Source organism: Trematomus bernacchii, unplaced genomic scaffold, assembly GCF_902827165.1.
Source record: "Trematomus bernacchii unplaced genomic scaffold, fTreBer1.1, whole genome shotgun sequence".
Taxonomy (NCBI): Eukaryota; Metazoa; Chordata; class Actinopteri; order Perciformes; family Nototheniidae; genus Trematomus; species Trematomus bernacchii.
The window spans coordinates 9,397,890-9,410,873 of NW_022987803.1; the positions used below are offsets into that span (position 1 = coordinate 9,397,890).

The following is a 12,984-nucleotide window of genomic DNA, read 5'->3' on the forward strand; positions in this document are numbered from 1 at the left end:
AATTGAGGACTTACAATTGGACATTTCTAAACAAAACGTTTCACTATTAGCCCTGCTTACAAGAATAAAAGCAAATGTGTTTAATCTCTTCTGACTAAAAAATGTATTTAAGCTTACATCTCTGACATTTGTTTTTCTGGGGTCTTTGGGGCTGCAGTATAGAAACTAATTAATGCAAACACCTTCTGAAACATTAGCCTCTATTTGAAGCTGCTTCTTTCTCAAGTTGTTATCGTCAAAACACATTTGATATAATGTTACAGAGGCTTTTTCTTATGTTCCTTCAGGGTGCAAACATTCCTTTCATCCCTGTTTAGACATCCGAGATGTATAGATTGTTGTTTATGGTGTGTTTAACTCGCTGCTGGGCATATTAAAGATTTCACACATTATGAACTTGAAAAATGTAAATAATAACAACATTAATAGAAAAAGATAAGGTCTGAGAAAATGTAAGGTTTGTTTTAAAATAGGTGAAATACATCTCTGATTGGTTGTCTCTCCTCAAACATGTGATCACTTGAAAGTTGCTCCTAAATAATGTTGATATGAATAAACTTGAATTGTCACAAGATGATTAACATGATATTGAGGGAAAGCCTAAAAAACAACATCTGCTAATGTTTATTTTCTTTAAATATTGTTCTAATTTGGCAAATTTTTTCATGATTTACTAAAGAATTTACCAGAGAAACAGTAACATTTCTTCACAGAAATGGTGTCCCCCAATAGTCTAATGTAGGAGCTATGCTTTGAAGTGGTTCCAAAGAAAACAGCTTACGATGAGGTCAGTGAATTATCCTGACTAAAACCCTTTCACACTTGTTAACAAGCGACCTCATGTGTTTTAGGAATTACTCATCCACATTCACACAGGACAACATAACACGACCTATGCAATTATTAATAGAAGCACTAGGGGTGTCACAAGAAGCAATACTTTTGGTACGTAGTCGATCCATGGAACTCACACTATTTTTCCCCTGATTATGCTCTCTGAACATTATATCAGTGTTGAAAACGGCAGTAGGTGAGCTGTTGGCTGTTATCAGCCGCTAATTTAAAAATGTTCCTGTTGAATAAAATTTGAATGGAAAACTGTAGAGTTTCACTGGTATTGGTAACAATTACATAATTTCTATCCCTAATCCTGTGCAAATAGGGCTTAACAATATTAATTATGAGCTTTTAAAATGTGGCAAAAACATCTAAAAACTCTTAGGGCTTAGTAAACTGAAATGAGCTGCATGGCAAGACACTACTAGAGATAAGTGAGTGTTTTTTATAATTTTGGTGACTGATCCTCTGATGTGGATAGCATTAAAGGTGTGTATCTGGCACATCTGACGTTTCCCTCTTCAAATATTTCTTGCAGTATTTGTGGAAATCAGAAGCCTGCCATCATGACACCTCCCCACCCTGTAGCCTGTACCCGTATCATATCACAGAGCACTACAAAGTGAGCTGAACATGAGCCAATTTCATTTTATATTTAATTCCCCCCCCCCCCCCTGCAATTCTCAGCGTCTGCCGTACACAAACTCCAGATTTCGCCACGTTCAGATGACAAGGCAGATGAAAGTGCAGTGAGAGATGGAGACAGGGGATGTATTTTCATCCAGATCCCTCCCTCCGCTGTAATCTATAGGCTGGTTTCACTCAGATTGCGAGCCGACAGCTTCATTAGGTGAGGGGGAAAGCTGCTTTGATCTAAAAATACGCATCATCATCGCCTCTGGAGTGAAAAAAAGTTAAAGAGTTTCCCTGTGTCTTAACCAGAAAAAAGCCTCCAGATTTATTTTCCGAGGAGAGGCAGAGGATTGGAAAATATTGAGCACGGTGGCATTGAGGATGTGTTCATTTTCATTCCTCCGAGTGTTATGTTCCTTTGGGAATATGGGAATAACTGCTGTGTGTGTACAGGTGGTTTGGTAAATAAGGCTCCGGACTTTGAGCTTGTGTTTGGGCTTTGGACTTGTTGGCTGACATCCGTGTGCCGCGCTGTGTTTGTGTTTGTGCTTTGAGGGGCCCACCGGCACTTCCAATAACGTCTCTCTCATCTCTCTCTTTCTTTCAGAGCATAGGCAAAGGCTCTCTGTGGTCCATAGATCCCGAGTACAGACACAACCTGATCCAGGCGCTGAAGAAGACGCCGTATCATCCTTACTCACCCGGCCTGGCCACCCCCTCCACCTCCCCACCCACCCTGCCTCAGACATTTCACCACAGGTAAGACAGATAAGCTGATTGGCTAATGAATTATTATGAAATATCTCTCTCCTCGTGAGTTTTGATTGGGTTAATTTGCGATATTTATAGAGTTTTGGAACTAAATGCAATGGGAGTTTTTCATTGGGTTTTGGAATATTGCAGAAGTGGCAAACGCACGTGTACGATTACTTTTCATTTTTTGTTCAGTTTGATAATCTCATTCAGAAAACCATTGACTTTGAGATGATGAAACCCAGAGGTGCTAAAATGCTAACTCATTCTAAGTTTATGAGTCATAAACTCATAAGGCACATTCAATTACGATGATGAAAAAGAAAACTGTATCAACTTTTTTCTTTTCTTTTTCTTTTATGCCATGCACAGGCATGTCGACTTAATCCACCACTGGAAAAAAAATATTTGTTTGACTTTAGAATCATAATGCCCTAATATAAATGAATTAGTAGGTCAAATATACAATTGAAATCAACTATAATAATTGATAAAGCTACAATTAACGTAAATAGAAGGGCACTCTAGTAAAGTACGATTACGTGAATGACTGCCCTGCCCTATTCAAAGTTTAAAGAAGTGAAAAATAAGTGTATCTGCCTGGGATTAAGTAATTTGCTCCCACATGTTATGGTTTCTTCCATGGCCCATGCAACTCCTTCTTCTAACTTGCATAAATATCGAGCCAGTACTTTTTCCATAATCCTGCTGACATACAGAGGATCAAATGGAACCCAAACGGAACCTTTGAAAAGAAACAGAATAAATGTCATCACCCTGGTGGCTCGCCAATTTCCTGTAAAGTTTGAAAGTTTTTCTAAGATTGTATCTTTCTTTTTGGCATATTTTGGCACAGCAGCAAAGAGTTCAATAATGTAGTTAGTAGAAAAGTTCAGACAGCTATATATGGGTCTTTTTATGCATGTTTCTGTCCAGCATCATGCTCTATGGCGCCCAATGGTTCACTGTTTCCATTCTATTCTCTCGTCTAGTATTTTTCACGTTGCCTGGCCCCAATCCATCTTATTCATGGCCTCCTCTAACTCCATCTCAACCATCCCCTCTTTATTTCTGTCACAGTACGCCACTGCAGCTGTGCTAGTATAACATTTTATGATGTGTTTTTAATTGTTTTAGGTCCCCTTATAGCAACTACAGACACTGCTAAATTTGTTATGCTTTCTTTTACTGACAGCAGGAGTTTTTTTTACTCATGGGCGACATTTTTGTTTTGAGGAAACCGTTTAACAAACAGGGAGCTTTATATGGTCTATTAGGGGGGGTTGTTATGCCAGTGATCAATCCCACAAACATAGACCCACTTGTGAACAGGTCGCAGGTTGAAAAAAGGGATTTATGACTTTTTGAATTAAATAGAATGTAGTGAATCCGATTTGGATTATCGAGTCAAGCCTCTAAGAAAAAAGTAAAATAAGTTATAAGAATTGAAAGAATAAATATCCCATTATTCATTGACTCAATCAATCTCGATCAAAAGACTTAAACAAATGTAATAATCAGATATAAATTATTTTAAGTGTTAAAGGTCCCATGTCATGCTTTTCTGGTTATTACCCGTCCCCTTGTGTGTTATGTAGCTTTTTATGCATGTAAACGGTCTGCAGAGTCACAAACCCTCAAAATACACCCTGTAGCGAGTAAAACTCTAACACAGAAAATACCTGTCTATGCTGCCCCAGAACGCCTCGTTGGAGATTTCTCTTTTTCCATAGTGACGTATTTGGGTATAGTGACGTAACGTAACCAAATGAACCAATCCGCGGAGCCGTTACGTTACGTCCGCGGAGCCGTTTCGTCACACACACACTCGGCGGGACGTTGCGAGGCTCGCTGCTGCGAGGAGTGGGACACTGTGAGCTGGCTCACTGGTGTGGGGTCGGCGAGACAGCGAGACACCACGGAACTCAGCCTGAGCACACACACAAACTCCCAGCCAGGCTGCGGGTGTGTGTGTGTTTTGGGCTGGGTTTCGCTGTGTCTCGCTGTCTCGCAGACGGCCACTGGGCTCACAGGGAGGGGAGGGGGGGGCAGGAGCTCCAACAAGCCGTTTAGGACAGAGAGTGAATACACATACTATACAGAGATGCTGTATGAGAAACCAATGTGAGTTTGGAAAATTGCGCAATGTAAATCTATTCTAGTATACCTCAACAATGGAATTATGATCAGTAGAAATGGCCATGACATGGGACCTTTAAACTTTTTTTTTTAACTATGGTTATTTGTTATAAATGGTATAGTTGTGCTTATTTGGTTTTAATTCTTTATTTGTGTTTTTTTTATTTAAATGCTCGGAGAACAGTTTTTTTTTACTTTACTTCCTTTTAACTTTTTTTTTGCTTTTATTGTGTGTCAATACATTATAGCTATTTATTTAATATAAGTGGATCTGCAGAATCAAATCACTTCACGTCAGGCCTTTCTGAATCATCATTTAATCAAATGGAGAGAGCAGTGCTAAAATCCAGTCACATATATCATATTAGATTAAATATTTTTGAGATTTCAATAGTTTTTTCTGACAAAACAAGCAGCTATTCATCACTATTTAATCATATATTTTCCCTGATTTATTTGCTTTAAAAGACTGAACGACGGATAAATAAACATTCTATGCATAAATCAAGAATATAAAAATAATCGGTGTTTGCAGCTGTACTGCATAGAGAACATAAAACACGCACTCCTCCACCTCTCTCCTTCTCTCTCCACCCACCTGCCCCAGGCATTATACATCTGACCCGCCCCATCCTTTCCTTAAATCTTTTTGCACGCTGTTTTCATGCAGCTACACTTCCATCCCTCCTCCTATCTCCTTCCCCCTCAGGCTCTTCACAGGTAAAAAACGCTGCTTGCCTTTTCCTCTCTCCGCATGTTCACTAGTTCCCTCCCTCGCCCTCTCCCCGGCATATCCTGTCCATCCCTCCTTTCCTCCGGCTCCTCGCACTCCTCCGTTCCGCTGCTCTCACTCTCTTGTCTCCCTTTCTTTTAATGTCCCACACACACCCTCCCGCTCATCCTCAGGCATACATTACAGCTGGTGGGGAACCCGGCGCTCCGTCTTCTTTATTTATCCCTGCTGTGATTTATCCCTTCTCTCCCTCCGCTCTTTTCACTCTATCTGCACCACTTTATCATTCAATTAAATCCTCCTTTGTCTACATCCACTTCACTCTCACGCCCCGCACACCTCTCCGCAGCATCAGCATCCACCTGTGTTGTTTCCCTCTCCTGACCTCTCCTCCAGCCTCCACCCTCTCCCTTCGCTAACTTCTCAGTTTCCAGCTCCCCTGCCCATCCCCGTGGATATGTCAGCAAGAGGTACTATTAGTTGTCTTTTTTCCCTTTCTTCCGCTTTCTCTCTTTTCTCTCTCTCCGCATACCCGACCACCTCCTCCCCCCCCACCACCACCACCACCACCCCGCTCCCCAGTTGATCCGGGCAGGTTGGATTGCAGAGCCAGCGGACTGTGTAAGACAGAATAATTGGTTCACCATAAAATGTAAAAGTGTCATTTTGAACAATGAGGTATGGGGAAGTGGAACAAATTGGAGGCCGGATTCGGAACATGAGGAGGAAGGGGGGGCGGGGGGTGTGGAGTGAGGAGAGGTTGGGAGTATGGAGGGGGAGAGAGGGGAGCTTGTTCATTTGCATTGTGACACAGTGGGGAATGAGAGAGCAAGTGAGGAGAGTCCATTTCTTGGATAGAGGCTCCTTGTGATGCAGCACCTGAGCGATCAATTAATCTGACAAATATATTCCTGATTAATCGAGTGGTGCAATGAAGACGGATTTGGTGGGCCGATGCGAAGTAGGCCTTGCAAGGGTTTCCTTCAACAAGAAACTATGGGATTGAGTTGAAGCGTAAATGCGATTGCTAGAATTATAGAGCTAACATAATGCTTTAAACGAACTACGTCAACAGCCACTTGTTAGCAACCGCCGATTTTAAGTCACGTACACGCTTCCGACGTTTAACAGTGAGTATTTACAGACATATTTTATGGAGTACAACAAAATGTAAAAAATCTCATAAACATGAATTAACCTGAGACCTTATTTTGAGAATCCAACTAACATTTCTTACAAAAAACATTGATTTGGAGACAAGGGGGCCATCAAGTGATAAAATGCTAACTCATTTCCCGGGTTTAAGACTTGTTCCCGGACCACTCAATTGTTTGGTCTGTAAAATGCCATAAAACAAGGGGACATTTACATCAGTTTCACTAGCCTAAGGTAACATCTCATGCTGTTAGCAATGGGTTTTTTAAGTCAGGGAGAAGTTCCTGGCATTTATCAGTGAATATTTACAGACGTTTTTCTTTTTGGCGAAACGTGAAGATCTTGTGTTAACCACTGACCTTATTTTGATAATCCAATGAACAACTATTTAAAAAATACATTGACTGTGTGCTACAATGCTAACTCATTCCTGGGATGAGGACTAATTCCTGCACCACTCTATCTCTTTAAAATACCATAAAAAAAGGCCACCATATACATCCGTTTTGCTAATCAAAGGTCATATACCCACCATTTTCTTCTCCGACAAAAGTCCCACTACAATTGGAGTAATCATTTGACTGAATCAAATGTAACTAAATATTTACTTTGAAGGCTTCTAAATGTCACCTATTATTGAATAACAGGCAGCTTTCAAGTCTCTGCAGGCCTCATATCATCCTTAAATGAATGGAAACCAGCGGCTGCCTGGAAAGTCAAATGGAAATCAATCTAGGAATTTATGGCGTGCTGTTGAAATTGGCCAACAGCGACTTAAAGCAGGCGCACAGCATGTACAGTATGCACAATTTGTTGCTAATGGGCTAAAACATGAACACCACTTGTATGCTCCTTTAACCTCTCCATCGTCAGTAAAGCTGCTGGATCCACAGCGCCGGGTCCCAAACATATTAAACACGTCGGGCTGTATTAGGAAAACGTGTGTAAGAGTAGGCCCCAGACATCTGTAATCATTCCATTTGATGTAATGGCACAACAATGAAAAAGTTATTTATTCATCATAAGAACGACAAGCATGAAGAAGTGGTCGTTGGAAATCAAAATCTTAAGGCTGCCTCAAACCAGGCTGATTAAATATGTATAAAAATGATAATTTAAACACATAAATATAAAAAAGTGCAAGTTAAATAAGGGATAAGATATAAAACAATGCAATAAAATTAGACAGGAACTGCAAATTAATAAAATTTAATGAAAACAGAAATATAGTCAATTAATTTGCACATGTCTATATATAAAGTATATTCAGAGGTATTAAACAATAACTAAATAAAAGGTACAGCAGCTTATATAATGCTATCTTTGGTTTGTACGGCGTTCAAATACCGCACTTAATATAAATAATTTACAGTATTTTCTTACTTTAAAGCCACTTAAAGTAATACATTAAAGGGGAAATCAAGGTTTTATGGGCTAGGGATAATGAATATTACTCTTTAAAGTTATATTTAATAACTCGCAACAATAGGGGCAATGTCGACAACTGCTTATGCACTTTTGTTGACTTGAGACAACAAAGAAGTGCGTATTGCCTGGAGCCCGGAGATCACAGCTGTGGAAAATGCGCATGCAAAGTAGGGATTTGACCAAAAAATAACATCAACGATAGATATAATGAAGACAGGATGAAGGCCATGGGATACGACTGAACACTTTGAAAAGAAAAGCTATGGGGTCTTCTTTTTTTTTTTAAATCATTAACAAACTTCACTTTTAACTTGATCCCATATACTGTTCAGTGTGCCATACATTAAAATAGACAATTCAGTTAACATTCATACTCATGGTAAATCATTTAACAACCACAATGTTCAAATATTTAACGTAACAATTTACTTTAAAAGGTCATCACATAAAACTTTGAGGTAAAAACGAATTATTTGTATAAAATTAGGCATGTATTATTGAGTCTTACAGTTTGAATTTTAAGTAAAGTAGGGTATAAATGTAACAAATCACTAAATCAAATGTACTGTCTATGAAAGATAAAAAATGTTAACTCTTTATTTATTGTTATATGTACTTTGCTCCAAAAACTAAACTTGTTTCTTTAAAAGTAATGCGAAACAAAGAAACACGCCTCATTATATACCTTCAATACAAAAGCATTTTCTTTCTTTACTGTCTGTGGAAGATGAACCGTTTCCCTTTTTTACGTATCTTTGACCGCAGAAGGTACAATCAGTCTATCACAATATCTCTGAAGAGCTCTCACTCTGAAGAATATTATGTTATGAAGTGTAATGACGGTGTGGTTGCACCGTGTCAAGGACCGTCTCAAGCAGTTCTACGCTCTGAGAGAGAGAGAGAGAGAGAGAGAGAGAAAGAGAGAGAGAGACTATATATACTACAATACTCTTCGTCGTCGCTCACATCTCTTGCTTTTTCATGGACCATAATAACTCACAGGTCCATCTCGTGTGTGTGGTTATTGTATCCTATGCATGCATTTACAAATGGGTGTAGTGGATGACACATGCAAGGCTGTTTGTGTGGAAGGGAGGAAGAGAGCATGCTGGGTAGGAGGTCAGCTCCATGGTGCATTCCTTCACACCCCATCAGCATCTGGATGAGAAGGAGGCTGGGGGGGGGAGGAGGGGATGGATGGAAGGAGGGAAGGGTGTCTCAAGGGGGTTGGGAAGGAGCTTTCTCCCCCCCCCCCTCTGTTTCTTTATTTCTTTCTCTCACCCCCCTCATTGGAGAAATAAAATAAAAAAAGACGTTATGGGTGGATGAGGGGGGGGGTTGCAGAACGAGCCACGAGTTTAGCCCCTCGCCCACTACATTAAATGCACAGGGTTGCCTTGGGAACGGGAACGCCGCCATGGCAACACATGTAGTGTAAGGCAGGTGCTGTCGCGCCGTGGAGCCATTTGTCGGGTGAGAGGAAAAGGGGGGGGTAGACGGCGCAAGTAGGAAGAGTGAGAAAAGGGAGAGGGGGGGGGTGGGGTGGTAGGGAAAACAGACAGGCTGTTAGCGCAGGAAAAATATGTTATCGCCGTGGCAACCCAATGTGGCAACTCTCCATGGCAACAGCAGGTGGCTCAGGGCTGAAATTTGCGTTCGCTGCTTTTTGCGTATTGCCATGTCTGTGTGTGCGTGTAGAGTTAGTGCGTGAGTCTGAGTGTGAGAGTGTGTGTGTGTGTGTGAGTGAGTGACAGAGTGTGTGTGTCCATCTCTCCCCTTGCATCTGGTGAGGTGAGAGCCACATCACAAGTGCAGACGTCCAAATCCTCTCATTCAGCAGCTTAGCCCAACATAAAACAGGACTCGCATTACAAAGGGAACTCTCCTGATGAGTGGGAACGAGTGGGCTGCTTTTTCTTTTTTTCTCAGAGTTCACAGCGTCCCCAGGTGTTCCCTCTCCTGTTTGTCTGCTTTGCACGTGTTTGTGTGTGTGTACATACGACCAAGAGTTGTCAGACACACGATGATTTGAGAACAGCCTGTGAGAAAAAGAGAGGAGCAGTCAGACGTGTTGTCTAATGTGGAGCTAAAGACCACTCAACCTGGAAAAGCTCTTACACCCCCCCCATTTCTCTCTTCCTCCTTTCCTCTATCCCTCCATCTTCCTCCTTTTAAAATAATGGATCCACCAGCAGAACTGTATCCATTGTCTTCTCGCGTGTGTGTGCGCTCGTATGAGTGAAGATGCCTCCGTGAGAAATGCCATCATTACCTCCCTCATTAGTGGTGCAATGATCACCTAAAGTGAGTGCGTGTTCCTCGGCGCGTGTGTCTGTCTTAAACTCGCGACACGAGTGTTAAATGTGTGTGCGTTTTACAAGAGTTTTTTTTTCCTTCTGTGTTCATGTGTGTGAATGGACTAGTGGCAGGCGGTGGGGGTTTGTCATGAGAAATTACCCCCATGGACTACAGCGGCGAGGCTGTAATTCTCCGAGGTAATCACAGGGAATAATGGCAACAGTGGGACACCCGGGAATCTAATCACTATAATCAGAAGCACTGGCTTATGGGCTCAAATTCCTGCCTTGCTATCTGCCTCGTGATGAAGCCCGCCGGGCTGCTTTGACTGCTGCAACATGATCAAATGGTTGACCAGTTTTATCTTTTTCTCTCCCCTCCCTGCCCTCCTTATCCCTTCTTCTTCTTTTCTAGTCCTCCATTGTGGTCGGGAAGTCCCCTCTTCAGAAAGAACGGAGGAGTTCTCCTACAAGGTACGGTTTCACCTCAAGTCTTGTACTCTACATATGTGTGTGTGTGATCACCCGCCTCTTCTGTTTTCTTTCTTTCTCTCTCCGTCTGTCTCACCCTCTTCCTCCCTCCCTTCCCTTCCACTCTCTACGGATATGCCAACTCCAATCATCTCAATTCCAAATCCCTCTTTTTAGAAGCGCACCTTGAGAATACCGAGTGCTGAGTTCTGACACTTGGCTCGGCGCCAGAGGAGGAGAGCTTTTTTTTCGACTGAGGCGTGTTTGAAAGTTAAAAAGGAGTGATGGAGACACAGCAAGTGAGGGAAAGAAAAGAAAGGGGGAGAAAACTCTGATTCAAATCAGGCAATCCCCTTGCCTCCTTTCCTCATTCAACACTTTTACTCCTGAACGCCTCCTTCTCCCTGTATTTCCCATTATTCCTCTCCTCCCCCACCCCCCCTGCCTCCTCCCTGGTGGCTGGACGGCAGTTTAAATGGACATTCAATCCCAATCAGGGAGCACTCCAGGAGCTCACTGGGCTGCCGAGTTCTAAATGGAGGGGGAAATGGATACATTAGGCGTCTGCGGCGCGCCCTCCATCGCCGCTGATAATGGAGTAGTAATGGTCAAGGAGCCGAGGATAGTGAGGAGTGTCTGGAAACCTGGACTCCCTCTAGACTATGTGAGAGTGATGCGTCTGAGCGGGACAGAGAGAAAGATAGACGGAGGGAGAGCACGGGGAAAACTTTTTTAAACGTGTTTTTGAAAGGGTGCGGAATGGCCGGGCGTGACATTCATAGGCAGCGAGGGGAAAGAAAGAAAGAAAGAAAGTTGTGTCAGACAGCCAGAGGCAAAGACAAGGAAAAAGATGAGGGAGGGGGGGGGCTGTCAGGAAGAGTTCGGGGCTGTTAGTGCCTCCGTTATTACTTCCATCTCCCGTTCCCAGAGCTCTCAGAGCCGGGGTGGGTGAGATGTGCCTCTCCCTGTGGCCTGGCAGCTGTGTCCTTAATCCTTACCATCCGCCCAGAGTTCATCATTCAGGAGCTCTAAATTATACAGGATCTCTCCCAAGTGTTTCTCTTTTATTTAAGTACCTGCTGTAATTTAAAAGAGAAGCCCTATGCGTTCATTTAGAAACTTTATTAACCTGTCAACTGCAGAGGTGGGCTGTTTCCAAGTTAATAGAAACATCTTTCTAAATGTTTGATTGCAGCATATCAGCACAGCACAACCGCTTTGAGTTCCTGCTTCTCTTGAGTCACATTTGAAAATGATACTCCTTTTAAAACTAACAGAACAGGAAAGTCTGAATATTTTACTCGGACTGCAGACAAGGTTGGGCTGTTGTGCTTTTTTATTTTGTAGCTAGATAGCAGTAGTTAATGTATTGTTAATGTATTGTTAATACAAATCAGACCTTATAACAACAAAGGTTTTTAACGGGCAGTATTGAGAAATACATTTTAAGGTACTTACTAGAGTATTTCATTATATGCTCCTTTATGCATTTTACCCATCATCTATTCTACTACACTGTTATGAATTGATCTTGTAAGGATCATATTACTATACAATGCCTCAACGAGAGCAAGACAGAGGTCATCTTTTTTGGACCCCAACCTCCAGCCTCTCCGGTTGATATTCTGGGCTCTCTCAATAAAAACATCCTCCCCTCTGTCATGAACCTTGGAGTGACCTTCACTAGCACTTTTAAATTCGACAAGCAGGTCAGCACCGTAGTCAAATCCTGCTTTTTTAAAATAAGACTATTGGTCAAAACCAAGTCGTATTCATCTTTTAAAGACTTAGAAAGGGTTATTAATGCCTTTGTGACCTCGAGACTGGACTATTGTAACGCTCTGTATGTGGGTATGGACCAGGCCTCAATTAGACGCCTGCAGCTAGTCCAAAACGCAGCTGCACGTCTTCTGACTGGCCACAAAAAGCGTGACCACATCACCCCAATTCTGGCCTCACCACACTGGCTTCCAATTCGGTTCCGAATTGATTTTAAAATCCTTTTATTTGTTTTCAAAGCCCTAAATGGGCTGGCTCCGGCCTATATAGCCGAACTCCTCCATCGCTACACCCCAGCCAGAGCCTTAAGGTCGGCTGACCAGCTGCTGCTGATAGTGCCCAAGACCAGGCTCAAAACCCGAGGACACCGAGCCTTCGCAGCAGCTGGCCCCAGGCTCTGGAATAGTCTGCCCCTCCATGTGAGGAGGCCCAGACCCTAGGGGTTTTTAAATCTACACTTAAAACACACTTCTTCTCCCTGGCCTTTTAGTCAGAGCGGAGCATGACACCTGACTATTCCCTGTGTTTTTGTTTTTTATATTTCTGTTGTAAATTATTGTCTTTTATTTTGATTGTAGTAAAGTGTTTTTATTACATGTACAGCACTTTGGCTCGACCAAAAATCGCTTTTAAATGTGCTATATAAATAAAACTTGATTTGATTTGATTTGATACAATCCATTTTTCTACAAAAAGTCAAACTTCCCACAAGTTTTAAAATGTTACCTAGCTACAGTAGAATACTGCTTGGATGTTAAT

The 12,984-nt window shown here is 42.0% G+C and overlaps 1 protein-coding gene across 1 annotated transcript in view; it reads left to right on the forward strand.

Moving 5' to 3' along the window:
* Window positions 1-12,984, forward strand: part of LOC117498412 (forkhead box protein N3-like) — a 66,852-nt gene that overhangs the window by 41,793 nt on the left and 12,075 nt on the right. The window contains exons 3-4 of the mRNA XM_034150498.1: window positions 2,078-2,229; window positions 10,391-10,449. Coding sequence (XP_034006389.1) covers window positions 2,078-2,229; window positions 10,391-10,449 — 211 coding nt within the window. The remainder of the gene's footprint in view (window positions 1-2,077; window positions 2,230-10,390; window positions 10,450-12,984) is intronic.